This window comes from Hippopotamus amphibius, chromosome 9 (assembly GCF_030028045.1).
Source record: "Hippopotamus amphibius kiboko isolate mHipAmp2 chromosome 9, mHipAmp2.hap2, whole genome shotgun sequence".
NCBI classification, from domain to species: Eukaryota; Metazoa; Chordata; class Mammalia; order Artiodactyla; family Hippopotamidae; genus Hippopotamus; species Hippopotamus amphibius.
In genome coordinates, this window is record NC_080194.1 from 119,424,790 (window position 1) to 119,440,036 (window position 15,247).

General features: G+C 45.9%; 2 protein-coding genes across 2 annotated transcripts in view; both read left to right on the top strand.

The window, feature by feature from the left end:
* LOC130861021 (uncharacterized) overlaps positions 1-15,247 on the top strand; it is a 101,447-nt gene that overhangs the window by 22,876 nt on the left and 63,324 nt on the right. Inside the window, exon 5 of the mRNA XM_057749524.1 lies at positions 215-291. Within this exon, the coding sequence (XP_057605507.1) occupies positions 215-291 (77 nt within the window). The remainder of the gene's footprint in view (positions 1-214; positions 292-15,247) is intronic.
* On the top strand, positions 1,162-6,718 carry LOC130860169 (thyroid receptor-interacting protein 11-like). The gene has a single exon (XM_057748035.1). The coding sequence runs from the start codon at positions 1,427-1,429 to the stop codon at positions 6,716-6,718; it is 5,292 nt and encodes a 1,763-aa protein (XP_057604018.1). The 5' UTR covers positions 1,162-1,426.

The window sequence follows — 15,247 nt, forward strand, 5'->3', positions numbered from 1 at the left end:
CCGGACAACTACAGTCATCTCCTTTTCCCTTCCATCCGTTCTCTATGCTGAGGCCAAGCACCTTGGAAAGTACGTTTCTGACTGTCATTCCCCTCATTTTCAATCCTTAAGTGCCCCATTGCTCTTTGGGCCCTAGGACTTGGTACATGAAGCTGATGGGTAAGTGTATGAGTAATAAGTAATTATATAAAGGTTACTGTGTGTTTTTTCTCAGGATGAAGATCTTCCACCAAGTAAATATTTTGAAATTGACTTTCCAGTGATAGTCACGCGAAAGCTGCACAGCATCAAGTAAGTGTGGCTTTGGCCGGAAGCAAGAGCCTGGTGGCATTCCGAACCAGCCCCTGGTGGACAGCAGGTCTGAGTGCAGGACACCTCATTTGTAGACAGTTGTCAAAATGCACGGATCAAGAGGGATGCGTGTCAACATGTGTACATTTTGCCTCCATTTTCTTCTGAAGATATTTATGTATGTATTTATTTATTTCTTTATTTTGGCTTCGTTATGTTGGGTCTTCACTGCTGTGCACAGGCTTTCCCTAGTTGCGGTGAGCGGGGCTACTCTTTGTTGCAGGGCAAGGGTTTTTCATTGCGGTGGCTTCTCTTCTTGCTGAGCACAGGCTCCAGGCGGGCAGGCTTCAGTAGCTGTGGCACTGTGAGCTCAGTAGTTGTGGCTCGGGGGGCTCTAGAGCGCAGGCTCAGTCATTGTGGCACCGGGCTTCATTGTTCCTGCGCAAGTGGCATCTTCCCGGCACAGGGCTTGAACCCGTGTCCCCTGCCTTGGCAGGTGGAGTCTTAACCACTGCGCCGCCAGGGAAGCCCTTGCCTCGATTTTTTTTAAGAAAAAAAAAGATGGTTGCCGGAAACTCACAAGCTGCAGGACAGTGTGTGCTGTGTGATGCCGCTGAGTCAAAAAAGTCAAAGGCAATTAAATATATTTTACTTCTATTTGAATAGTATTACTGTAGTACCGCTTTGCTTTTATTAATGAAAATCTACCTTGAATATCATTCCATATCAAAAAACAAGTCAGAAGCAAGGTGTGTTTTCTGCGAACAGGCGCTCGGAGATGGACCCTTCAGAGCGGCTGCGATGGCGGCCGCGTCCAGGGGGCCGGGGTGGTGGGGGCACTGGGAGAATCACGGAAGCAGAGGAGACGGGCCCACCCCGGCGCTGCGAAGGCGTGAGGAGCAGCAGAGGCCCGAGGGGAGGCAGGTGCTTTGTTAGGGGCCAGGCCAGGCCTGGGCCTTGCCAGGCGAGTGTGGCCAATCAGGAGCCTTGGAATCCCGTGTTGTCTAGAAACCTCTTATTGTGCTTTGATTCTTAACCTCGCGCTGGCAGCAGCGCAGCGACAGTGGGCGGAATTGTCCGACTGGGCTGGGCGCTTTTCGGTGAGCGGACCAGGTCAGTTCTATGACCCGCTACAATGTTCTCCTGGTTGGGTGGCCTGGACGGCAGCTTAGGCCATTTCCTGGGGCATGTGGGTGGTACAGTGGCATCTTTCAGACACCATATTTCTGGTGTCCCAGAAGATGTGCCGAGGGAGGGAGCTGAAGCGGTAGAAGAAGTACCTGACTCTACAACAGAGGAGGTTGAAAACTCTCAGCTGGTCTTCACCTCAGAGGTTGAGAGACTTAGATTTCTTTATAGTGATCTGAAAGGGAAGTGTGAAGCCTCAGAACTTCAACTAAGGCAGCAAACTACTAGTTACAGGCATCAATTACAGCAGAAAGATGGAGAAATCAAACTTCTTACAGCAAGACAGATAGAGCTACAGGATCAGTTGCTAAAGCTGCAGTCGGTCATCCAGGAAGTAAATCTTGAGGATGGCCTTGTGCCCTCAAAGAGTGTACGCTCTTCCCTGGGTTATGATATCAGTCAGCATGCTTTAGCCTTGCAGGATGATGATATGGACTTGGCGGACCTAATTTGGTCACAACAAGAAATCAATAGATTGTCAAAACACGTCGTAAGACTTGAGGCTGATGTCAGCTATTGGAGACATTTTGCTCAGAATTTTACACCACAAGGAGCAGATAGCGTTGATCTAAAGGAAATCTACAAACTGAGAAATACCATCAAGCAACTTGAAGAGAATCGAAATAAGGACATTGATGACCATCAACTTGAAGTGACGGTACTGCAGGACATTCACCAACAGAAACTGGCAGAAATAAGTCACAGGCATCAAAAGCAATCAAAGGACTACGAGGAAAGGATTCATGACATGCAGGAAGCTATGCAAGTCCTAGAAGCTGAAAAACTAGAGTCCACCAAGAAAATCCAAAAACTCCAAGGACTTGAGATTAGAGTAAAAGACCTTGAAAGAAAACTATCTTCTGTAGAAAAGGAGAGGGATGCTTTAATTGGGGAACAAGACCAGGTAAAGGAAAGGAATGCAAGCACTGAAAAAGGTGAGTTGCAGCCTTCTATTAGGAGGCAGAGTGATGCTGGGGCAGAAAAGGGAGAAGTTCTTCCACAGAGTCCATCCCTGGAAGAAGTGCCTGGACAGCAACAGCCACTGTCTGATGCTGAAAATGAAATGAGCTTGGATAGCTTAAAGCGGGACAAAAATCTGATGGAAGAGAACCTGAAGCTTCAAAAACGAGTCCAAGTTTTAGAAAAAGAAAATTCATTGTTAAATAAGGAAAAGGAAGAACTTCAACTATCACTTGTCAAATTGAGCAATGACTATGAACTCCTTAAAAGAACAGCTACAGGAGACATGAATTCGGATTCAGAAGTACATCATTTAAGGTGTGATGTGGAACTCAAAGAAGGAAAACTCGATGAGAGTCCTACTGAAAAGAAAATACTCATCCCTGAGTTAGAAGAGTCAGACAGGCAGAAACAAAAAACTACAATGCCTGTGGTTTTGGTGAAAGATGAGCAATCAGAACAACCCAGTGAAGGAGACAGCATCATCAGGAAACTAAAACAAGATCTAGAATATGAAAACAAGAGAGTCCGTCAACTTGAAGATGATACAATGAATACTATTGAAGAGTTGGATGGGCAAAAAGAAAATTTAATTCCTTTAGAAATGGAAAAGGGACAGTTAGAGGCAGAATTGTGTTGGGCTGAACAGAGCCTGTTGGAGGAAAAAAGGAAGCAGGAGCAAGCCTTCAAAGAACTGTCAGATACAGATAACCCAGACAGCTGTGCCTTACAGCTGGAGCGCGAGTGTTTAATTAAACTCAGTCAAGAGAAAGACTATGAAATATCAGAACTCAAAAACAATATTGAGCCGATGATTGCTGAGCACAAAGAAACTAAGGAAATTTTGTCATCTACTTTAGAAGAGCAGCAGCAACTGAAACAACTCATAAGAGAGAAAGAAATTTTTATTGAAAACCTTCAAGGAAGTTCACAGCTTCAGGAGGAGTTAGAGCCGTATACTCAAGCCTTAAGAAAAATGGAAATTTTACAGCAAACCATAGAGGACAAAGACACAAGTCTTGCATCCATGAAAGAAGAAAATAGTCACCTGAAAGAAGAATTGGAACGACTGAGGGAAGAACACAGTCAAACCCCACCTATGATGGACCCTAAAACTCTAGACAGTATTGTAGAACTAGAATCTGAGGGATCTCAACAGAGCACAACTGAAGATAATCTGGAGATTAAACCTCATCCAAAGATACGTGACGATCAAAACCAGAGTGAAATGCAGCTACTTCGATCTTTACAAGAGCAGACACAGAAAAATCCCAAGTACCAACACGAGCAGATGGCTATTAAACACAATCCGCTCTATTCAGCCAAAGAGGAGGAAATCGAGACTTTGCAAAATGCAATAGAGCAAACCAAAACCCAGTTGCCCGGAAAATCCCAGCCCACACCAACAGAGCATTCCGATACATTCCAAGTAACAAACACTCAGAGTCTTAATACAGACAAGGGAAGTGAAAAGCATGACTTATCTAAAGCCGAAACTGAAAGATCCGTACAAGAAATAAAAGAACACAAATTGGAGACTAAACGTCTAACTGAGAAGAATACCTGTTTAACTGAACAGGTTGCTCAGCTGTCCAAGGGTGAGACTAGTAAACTAACTCAGCTTGTCCAGCAAAAAGATTTGGAGATACAGTCTGTTCACATAAAAGTATCTTCAGCTTCCTCCAGTGACCAAGATAATGGACAGGGCCAACAACAATTGCCAGCGTATGCTTTGGAAAGAGAACAAATATTAGCTGCTTTAGATGCGAAGGCTTGGGGAAACTTGAGAATGATGGATACCATCGTTGCCAAAGAAGCAGACATCGTGAAACTCAAAGATGCAAATACAGAACTCTCCACCAGATTTGAAAGCAGTGCGGATATGTTTAAAGAAACAATTCAGAATTTCTCCCACATCACTCGAGAAAAATACATGGAAATGGATGCTTTAACTCAGAAGTGTCAGACTTTACTGACAATACTGCAAATGTCCAGCAATGATGATGAGGTGAGAGGTGTTTGTATGGATCAGTTTGAGGAGCTTCTACAGCAACGTGATCGATTAGAACAGCAAGTGAAGATACTGGAAGAGTGGAAAGTGCAGGTGATGACCACAGTACAAAATATGCAGCGTGGGTCAACCCATCTTCAGAAGGTGCTTCAACAACTTCAGGCACAGGTTGTAGTTGATGATGATCATTCTAAACGACAGATGAACTGTACTGACCTGATCAAAATTTATGAAGGGAATGAAATCAAACGCAGAAACTTGAAGGCACAAAGAGAGGAAGTTCAGTTGAGCCTAGAGCAGCTTTGCAATACCAAAGATATCCTGTTGGGGATGTCTGACCTTAGTTTACCACACCCCTCCAATGAATCACTTCCATCCGAGTCAGCTGACTCTCGGAAGGCAATGAAACCTGAGGTACCGAGCGAATCGTCTACATTGCTCGAAGAAGAGATAGAAGAGTTAAGAAAACTCATGGAGGAAAAAGATGCAACCATTAGAACCCTCCAGGAAGATAATCAGAGATTATCTGATTCCATCGCAGAGAGTTCAGAACTAGAAAGAAAACGATGTGAGCAAATGGGTCCGGAAATGAAGCAGCTACGGGAGAAACAAGATGACTTGCAAAACCTGCTTAAGGAAAAGGAGCTTTTAATCAAAGCAAAAAGTGATGAAGTACTTTCTTTAAGTGAAACTCTGACTAATGAAGTGAGTGAAAATGAACTTTTGAGGCAGGCAGTAAAAAACCTGAAGGAGAGAGTCGTCAACTTGGAACTCGATATGTGTACACTAAAAGAGGAAAATGAAAAAATAGTAGAAACATATCGGGAAAAGGAAAGAGAAAACCAAGCACTACAAGAGACAAATACACGAATTTCTATGCTGCAGACCGAGAAAGAATTAGAATGTGTTGCAATGAAGGAGAAGGCACTTACTTTTGAGTATCTTTTGGAACACACAGAACTAGGCAAGACAGGGGAATTAAATCAGCTTTTAAATGCAGTCACATCCATACAAGAAGCAAAGGTTATGTGTCAACAGGAGAGAAAAGAAGCCATGTTGGCACTGAAACGGAAACACATGGAAAACCGTGCCCTCCAGAGTGAGGTTCAACATTTACACAACAAAGAACTACCCTTAAAGCAGGAGCTGGAGATATCACATCAGCGGGGGATAGAATCGTCTGAGTTTCATAGCCAAGAAGCTTTGGCCGCACAAGACAGAGAGGCTAAACTAAGAACCAAAGTCACCACCTTGGGGGAGAAGCTCCTACTATCTTCCAATGCAATGAAAAATCAGCAAGCCCGTTTGCAGATAGAGGCGTTGAAGGAACAACTGAATGTCGTGGAGAAGCAGAGAGAGGACATTTCGCGACAGCTTTCTATTTCCCAAGACAAAGAAAAGCAGTGTGCAGAAGCACTAGTTAACTTGAGGACGGTGGTCGCAGAATGGATGGGAAAGGCAAATGATCTCGAGGGAAAACTAATATCGGCACAAGGACAGCAGGAGGAAGCGAATGCTGCCTTGAAACTGAAGGAAGAAAAAATGAAAGATTTGAAAACACAAAATGAGGTCCAACAGGAAATGCTGGATGATGTACAGAAGAAATTGCTGCACGTACTGAGTAACGCAGAAGGAAAAATTGACAAGAGCCTCATGAGGAACCTCTTCGTGGAGTATTTTCAGACACCAAAACAACTTCGGCATGAAGTGCTCTCCACAATTGGCAACACTCTGGGAATCCGAGAGGAAGAGATGGATCTGGTTTTTAAGCAAGAGCAAGGCGGTGGTGCCATGTGGATGACTGGCCGGCTTGGATCAAAACGTGTCCCCAACACACCTGTGCGACCAAATCAACAGTCAATGCCGAAGAATTCTTTTTCAGAATCCTTTGTTAAATTCCTCGAAACAGAATCTCGTCTCACTCTCCCACCACCAAAACCCACTGCTCGGGATCCAAAACCTCTCAATTCACCAGGAAAGAAAACACTAGATGAAACTGTGCCACGTCTTAAAACGACCTCGGATCCACACTCAAAAAAACATGTGAACCGATGTCCCACAGGTATCTCTCTGATTAACCCACCTGGACCTGAACCAGATGGATCTCGGCATCTTCTTTTAGACGCCGTTACTGATGCTTTGCCCCCACACACACCCTTGCTGCTCTCCCCTGGCAAGGGGGCGGGAGTCATGCTGAAAGGCCTGTCACAGCCATGGGTGATTCTTCAGCCAGAGACAAGATGTTCTTTGAAGAAACCAAGTCACTGACAAAGCTATGTATTTTGATGTTGCTTACGAAACATATGAATACATTTTTCTTTACAAATAATGTGTTGTAAGGGCTTCAGAGATATTCACCTGACTTCAAACAGTGGCGCTTCTTGTGAGAAAGGGCATGGGTGGGCTTGGAGGCTGTGGTCAAGGCACACACGTCAGATACTGTTTGTGATGCTTTCATGTTTTACAAGGAGCAGGTACTTACGCAGATCTTGGAGAATTAAAACATTAACTTGCGTTAATGTTCAAAATGATAGAATACACAAGTGCACACTCCTTGTGTAAGAAGAAAGGTGAACAGTCCAAACGTACAAGATGCATAGAATTTTTAAGCGTGAAAGTTCACTTTTCCTGGCTAAGTCCCACTCCTCTGTTCATTGCCTGGGAAACTACGCTATTGGTAATCTGTATTCTTTGAGGCCCCTGAGAACTATATGCATATTTGTGTATATCGGAATATATTATTCTCTGACTTGCTGAAAAAAATCACTGCACCTTAGAGATCTTTCCAAATGGGAATGAGTTCCAGCTTCCTCTTTTTAAAAGCAGCAGTTAGTTTGCTGTGTGGATGTACCCTAATTCTTTTAACTAGCGTCAATTAATCAGGCTTCAAGCCGTTTCGAGCCCCAGAATGATCTAATGGCCTTGGCCAACTCTCTTGTCCATTTCCTTAAGAGCTGCTCCAAATCTTCCCCGCTTTCCTGAAGCATGATCACGCCTGTGCCCTCCTGAAGATATCTGAGGCCAGCAGTCAAGAACTCTCAATTTCCCACACCCCCTTGCTAGATTTAACCATCTGCCCATTTCCCTCCACCCACCTCTACTCTCTCCCTTTCCCTTTTGTTTTATAGGAAAAGGGATCCAGCTTTGCAGCTTAAGGCTAATTGCTCCATGGTACCCCGGAAACTGCTCACTCAGACTTTTTCCAAGACTTCTTTGCATTACTTTCCCTTCCCGCTTTATCTTCAGCCTGTCTCTTGCCCTAAGCTTCAGAGCCTGTCCAAGTCTCTCCCAGCAAACAATCCTCTCCTTTCTGACAATCCTGTCTTTTCTGCTCCTTCAGATACCGTCTTCTCTCTCTACCTTTCACAGCTAAACTTCTGAAAAAAAAAACTTCTTTACTTCTTGTTACCAGCTCATTTCTCACTGACTTCTTTTTTTTAAAGACATTTATTTTTTATTTTTGGCTGCAGTGGGTCTTCGTTGCTGCGCGAGGGCTTTCTCTAGTTGTGGCGAGCAGGGGCTACTCTTCCTTGCCATGTGTGGTCTTCTCAGTGCCATGGCTTCTCTTGTTGCGGAGCACAGGCTCTAGGTGCGCGCGTGGGCTTCAGTAGTTATAGCGCACAGGCTTAGTTGCTCCGTGGCATGTGGAATCTTCCCGGACCAGGGATCGAACCCATGTCCCCTGCATTGGCAGGCAGATTCTTAAGCACTGCTCCACCTGGGAAGTCCGCACTGACTTCTTTTTGAAAGCGGCACAAAATCTTGTCTCATTAATGTCCCAGGCAGTTTGGAATGCCTTAGAAAGTAGTCTTTTTCATCTACGTAAACTCTCTGTAGTGATCAATGTTATCCCCATCTTCATTCTTTAAAATTCTCTCCACCCTCTTTCTTTTGAGGATGCCACTCTCCTTGGGTTCCCTTCCTAACATCAGACTCTTCTTTCTCGGCATCCTCTGTGACTTCTTCTTTGGCCCACTTCTGGATGGATATGTTCTCTAAGGTACCATGGTCAGCTGACTGCATCTTCTCACTCACCCTGTGGTCTCAGGGAAAGCCCATCCACTTGACATTCCCCTGGATGCTGATGACTTCTGAATACCTATATCTGACCTCCCCCTTCTGACTCCCCACTGACTTATCGAATTGTCTACGGATATCTCTATCAGGATGTCCATAGGCGTCTCAAAATCCACATGTCCAAAAGGGAACTCCGCATCTTCCCTCAGAACCCTTCTTCTCCTTCTTTCCTTTTATCATCTCCTAAAAACCTCTGTCCACCTTGCCACCCAAGCGAAAGGCCTCAGAGTCATGACTGATCTATCTCCCCCTCTCCATATCCAATCAACCACCAAATAGACCCTAATTCCTTCCCTTCCTAGTCTTCCACAGACTACTACAGTGGACTCCACACTCGTCTTGCTGGTACCACTCTTGGGCTTCCTTGACTCCATTTTGCCCATTGCTGTGAAGGGTGACCTTTCTAAGATGAAGATCTGATGTTACTTTCCCGCTTTAAATTACTTGAGGGGTCCCCGCTGCCTGGAGCCAAACTTTAACAGAGGAACCAAGGCCTTCCCTTTGAAGCCGTACTTCCTGCTTGTCACCCACACAGAGGCCACCCTCCTGCCACGTGTGACTTCTTGCAAACCTGAGCAGACTATTACCCGAATAATTTCAAGCCTGTAAACCTAACGGTAGCAGGAGAATGCCTTCCAAAATGTGCAGATCAGAAGCATTTGATTTGCCTCCACGTCCCCCATTGTTGGGAAGGGCATTCCCACCCGGAAGGTATGGGGAGGGCCCAACGCTGCGCACGTGGGCCCCGCAGCAGTTTCTTCGTCCCGTGTGCTCATAGCCCGGGGAAGGAGGACCTGGTGACACCTCGCAGGGCCACACGGAAGCTGCACTTGGGAACAGAGTCAACAAACGGGCTCTGGGGGGAAGACTCTGGAGCAACGAGAGGGTGGAGGGCTCTCTAGTTCCCCCAGGAGGGCTGTTTGCATAACTTCACAAGCTGGCAGGGAAGTGGAGGCTGCTCCTTGGAGATAAACTCTGCCTGGTCCATGTGATAAGGAGGGTGGTTTGGCTAGGGGACCTCACCTGTGGGAGCTGAAGCAGAGGGGAGATTCAAGTGGGGCTATTTGAAGCCCTCCAAATTTACCAGATATCACGGCAGCACTTAATAGTGAACCTTGATTTCACGGCTTTTATACCACAATTGACTCTAAAGAGTCCCCGTGACATCAATGTCAACCTTGGTGATGACTGAGACTTTTAGGCAGTAGGTGAAGTCCTTCCCTAGGCAGTGAAGTAGGCACGTGAGCAGCAGAGAGAGGTGGTCCTCAACAATATAAAGTATATGAACTCATTGATGGTCACTTAGTTGATCCCAAAGGGTCTGGGGGAGGGATGACACCTTCCAGCTCCATGGCATCTGGCAAGGGACTGATGACAGGAGGCCACATTGACCCACAGGCAGGATGTGCCAGAGGCCCCAGGTTTGGCTCCACCCTGTAGCAAGGAGGCCTTGATAACCATACTGAGCTTGCGCGAGTGTTGCTTCCATGACTCAAGGAATAATGGGCAGCTTGGTATGGAAGCTTGCCGTTTGGGAGAGACTCTATTTCCAGAAGAGCCCAGTGCGTGGCCAGCAGTTCCTGCTCGGATGGATGTGATGCAGGGCCAAGGAGGGCAGGTGCTTGCATCAGAAGCCCCAGGACAACTTATGGGCATCATGGGCAGTCCAGAGACTCCAGGAAGCAGGAGCAGAAGCTGCTAAAGCCTCTTCGCTGAAGGCGTCTCGGAGGGCACTAAGGGGAGTGCCTGTTGCTTTTAACTTAGACAGATTCTAGAACCTGCCATTGGAGGGGCCTCCACTCAAGGTGGGCTCCTTTCAAAGTAACTGCACAAATGGGCTTAAGTAAAATTTGTAAATAAGGAGTATGTTGCGTCCAGAACCCCCAAAGGACTAAAAGATGGCGGACTCATGTATCCATAACAAGTGCGTCAAACAAATGTCCGCAAGGGAGGGTGTTGTAAAGGTAATGTCATACCTGGACTCCTGGAGAGAGGTGGGTGCGGTTAAGATCCTGTCTGCAAAGACTGTGTGTGCTAGCCAGAGCTGTTTAGGTACCCTTTGGGTAACAAGGTCAGAGTGTACTGTGCCCCTTTGGAGATGAAGGCAAACCAGCTGAGAGCATGTTGAAACAGGCACTGAATGGACCCTACTAGCCAAGGCTCTGCAAGAGCCAACTAGTTACCATATTTGCACTGAGTGGCATCCCAGGTGTTTTAAGGGTACCCAGGATTCGTTTTCATCAGGTATGGTAAGACGCAAAGACACAGAAGTGACTGTCCTGAAGGAGGACGCTTCTATGCCCGTAGATCCTGAGCAGCAGGAGGCACGGCACACCACGGAGGGCCCGTCCGTGCCCCTTCCCCCCGCCTTGTTCTTTTCAGCTCTTCTTGGGCCCTGGGCTGCCATGGATGTGCCCCTCAAAACCACTAGGGGTCAGGAGAGCACACAACTGCCCCAAAGGAAGAATGCAGCACAGGAGATGGACAAGGTCATGACTTTTGCCTGAACAGTGATGATGCGGCAGGCAGCCGTGGGGCCATTCTTAGATCTTCCTGGGGTCGTGGGCTCCTTCCTTTCTACAAACAGCACAAGGGGTCGTCCCCAGGACTGCACTGGGAGGGGGAGCTATTTTCCCAGAGTCTCTCTGGCTGCCCCAAGCAGCCAGTGATGGTCATCAGGCTAGACACAGTGAGCAAAGCGCTAGCCCCATGGCCAGTAAGTGGAAGTCCGGCACCCACCCGTTAGGACATTATGTTGTCAGTGGTCTCAGGTAGGAGCCTCAGAGACCACCTGCCAGATACAAGCCGCACTTGATGGCACCGCCATCTGGGGTATAGTCAAGGAGCAATCGTTTCTGCCTACTTGGCAAGCATGAGACATTAGGGTGGGAAGAGATGGCAGCATCCATTGGAGATAACAGAACATGAGCTAATGCCCACGTTGGCCAGCAACTGGTACTCACATCCCAGACAGTAACTGCTGCCTTACGAAGCAGCTGACTAGCAAAGGGGCTTGAGGGAAAGCTGACAAGGTATCTTCAGTTGAGGTGAGACCATCCTGTTTGTGATGCCACTTGTTTTATTCACCTCTTCTTTTTATTTATTTATTTATTTATTTATTTATTTATTTTTTGGGGGGGTACACCAGGTTCAATCATCCATTTTTATACACATATCCCCATCTTCCCTCCCTTCCTTGACGCCCCCCCCAAGCCCCCCCCACCCTCCCTGCCCCAGTCCTCAAAGGCATCTTCCATCCTCGAGTTGGACTCCGTTTGTTATACAACAACTTCCCACTGACTATTTTACAGTTGGTAGTATATATATGTCTGTGTTACTCTCTCGCTTCATCTCAGTTTCCCCTTCACCCCCCGCCCCCTCCCATACCTCGAGTTCTCCAGTCCATTCTCTGTATCTGCATCCTTGTTCTGGTCACTGAGTCCAACAGTACCATTTTTAGATTCCGTATATGTGAGTTAGCATACAATATTTGTCCTTCTCTTTCTGACTTACTTCACTCTGTATGACACACTGTAGTTCTATCCACCTCATTACATATAGCTCCATCTCATCCCTTTTTATAGCTGAGTAATATTCCATTGTATATATATGCCACATCTTTTGTATCCATTCATTTGTTGATGGGCATTTCGGTTGCTTCCATGTCCTGGCTATTGTAAATAGTGCTGCAATAAACATTATGGTACAAGTTTCTTTTGGGATTATGGTTTTCTTTGGGTATATGCCCAGTAGTGGGATTACTGGATCATATGGTAGTTCTATTTGTAGTTTTTTAAGGAACCTCCAAATTGTTTTCCATAGTGGCTGTACCAATTTACAGTCCCACCAACAGTGCAGGAGAGTTCCTTTTTCTCCACACCCTCTCCAACATTTGTTGTTTCCAGACTTTGTGATGATGGCCATTCTGATTGGTGTGAGGTGATACCTCATTGTGGCTTTGACTTGCATTTCTCTGATGATTAGTGATGTGGAGCATCTTTTCATGTATTCACCTCTTCTTGAATCCATCAGTGAGAGAGAGATTTCCAGCCTAGACTAATGGGGTGGGGTTGAACACACGACGATCTGCACCGAAAGATGGGATGGACAGCAGTTTACAAGTCACCTTCACCCGCAGCCTAGGACAGGACACCACACACCATGCAGGACCACGTGGGAGGTTACACTTGGGAACAGAGTGAACAAGCAGGGCCTTGGGAGGCAGACTTTGTAGTAACAAGAGGGTGGCGATGTGCCCTGGTTCCTGCAGGAGGGTGTGATGGGCTTGTCTGAATAATTCAGTGGGCTGATAGGGAACTGCAGCCTGCTACTCGGGAATAAGCGGGCACTGTGTCTGGTTCCTATGAGAAGAAGGATCATATGGCTGGGGACCTTGCCTGTGGGAGAAGAGGGAGTGGGCAATTATGGTTAGACCATTCGAGGCCCTCCCAATTTTACTAGACAGCTCTCAGTATTGAATTTTAATTTCAGGCCTTGTGCCACACGACGGTATTAAGAAGTATTTCTTCCTTGAACTAATAATTGACTTCAGTAATGTCACAGGATACAAAATAAAGACAACAATCAATTGTATTTCTAGATACTAGCAATGAACCTGCGGCAACCAAAAATGAAAATACATTTACAGTCACTAATAAAAATAAAATACTTTAGTGTAAATCTAACAAAATGTGTGCAGGACTTGTATACTGAAAACTCTACAAGAGTGATAAAAGAAATCCAAGATCTAAATAAATGCAGAGATCTACCATGTTCATGAGTTGAAAGACAAAGCCTAGTAAACATGTCAATTCTCCCCAAATTGACCGATTTAATGCAGTTCCTATCAGAACCCAGGATGCGTTTTGTTCTTTTTTTTTTTTGTAGATATACACAAGATTATTCTAAAATTTTATGGAAAGATAAGGGAACTAGAATAGGTAAGACAATTTTGAAAAAAGTAATAAAGTGGGAGCAGTCAGTCCACTCCGTTTCCAAACTTACTACATAGCTATAGTAACCAAGACCGTGTAGTATTTGCAGAGGGATATACACATAGATCAGTGAACAGGGAACCCAGAAATAGTCCCACACAAATATGCTCAACTTATGTTTGACAAAGGTCCAAAGCAGTTCAAAGGAGGAAAGATAGCCTTTTCAACAGGCCTTAGCTGTGGAAACGTGTGAGGAAATCGCAGACCGAAAACTTGGAAAACTAGACCAGCAAAGAAGGAAAGTACTGATGTGATTGATGTACTACCAGGTGGGGATGGGCAGGGAAGGATAATGTGCACTCAGCTCAGGATGAAAGCTGCAAGTGTTTATTTCATCCTTCTGAATTCAGCTGCTTCTGACTGATCAGCATCACAGGCTCTGGTGATTTTCCCATCAGCTCCCACACTGCAGAGTCAGGTCACCCCTAACTGCGCATACAGTGCTCCAGACTCCATTAGCCTTCCCAAAAGCATCGCTCTCAGGCTATATGAAGGAGTAAGATGGCTCTCCGCTCCAAAGGGACAGCCTCCCAGTTTCGAGTCTGCCGGAAAAGAGAGCTTCTAGACTTAACAACTCCCATTTGACTCCTGGGATTCATTCTGATTGGACCGACCTGCTCACCACCACCACCTGACACACACGCTTTCGAAGTGTAGCTAGGGTGATTTTGCGTGTGATTGGCCAGGCCTTGGTAAGGTTCTACCCCAGTGTGAGGCGTAGGGCCTCACTTGATCCATGTGGACTAAAAGGAGAGTTTAGTTCTTCCTAAGAAACTCTGGCTGGGTGTTATAGAAGGAAGAATACTGAATAGCCAAAGCGGCAGGTGTCCACTCTAGCCTCTCAGGGAGAAGATTCATGGTTAAAGCCCAGCTCTTTGCTCCCAATATTCATACTCAACAGGGCTTTCAAACTCTAGTTTTTCCTCTTCTTGACTTTACTGGAGGATGCAGATGAGTTGTCAGTGACCTTTTGCAGGGACATTGTTCATGACTACCCCAGCGTCATCTCATACATGGAGGCATCATGCAGCTTAAGATGGCTAAGCTTGCCATTTCCAGATTCCACTCCTGTATCATAAAGTTCCAGCCCCTGGACCAGGAGCTTAAATAGAAGGAGCTAGCCCTGCCTGCAGGAAGCCTCTGGGGTGGCCCCTCAGTGAAAAACTGAGCAAAGTCCTCGGCATCACTAGTTTTTCTGAATCAAACACTCAGCAAAGAACAGAGATGTTCTTTGCTCACTGAACAACAGAGGTGTATAATACATCTGCCTCCACCTTCTAGTCTCTCAGCCTCACCGTTCAGACCTATGGAACTGACACCTTATACTATCACTTGCTGTTGACCCACTAGTTTTGCCCACTAACACCCATGGAATGTGTACACTGCCAAGTTGGGAGGCTATGCTTGTTCACTGGTTTGTATTACCCTCTTGGCAGAGGACCACCCAAAGAAATTGGTGTATTTCATCTCATCACTGCTCCCCCTGGCAAAACTCCCTAACCTCAGCCTTCCCCACTCTTGTTTCTTCTTTGGATATCAATGGGCTCTTGTTCCTCTATTGAATACTAAGCAAGCATTTGATACCCGATCTTGCCCCAAGATAGGTGTATTGGGTTTTTGTTGTCATTTGTTTACTTTGCTTGTGTGTTTGTGTGTGTATGTGTGTGTGTGTGTGTGAGAGAGAGAGAGAGAGACCCAAGGTTCTTCAAGTTTGCGCATATTCATT

Excerpts from the sequence above, each read along its gene's own strand:
- LOC130860169 (XM_057748035.1), top strand. The coding sequence starts at position 1,427 with ATGTTCTCCTGGTTGGGTGGCCTGGACGGCAGCTTAGGCCATTTCCTG.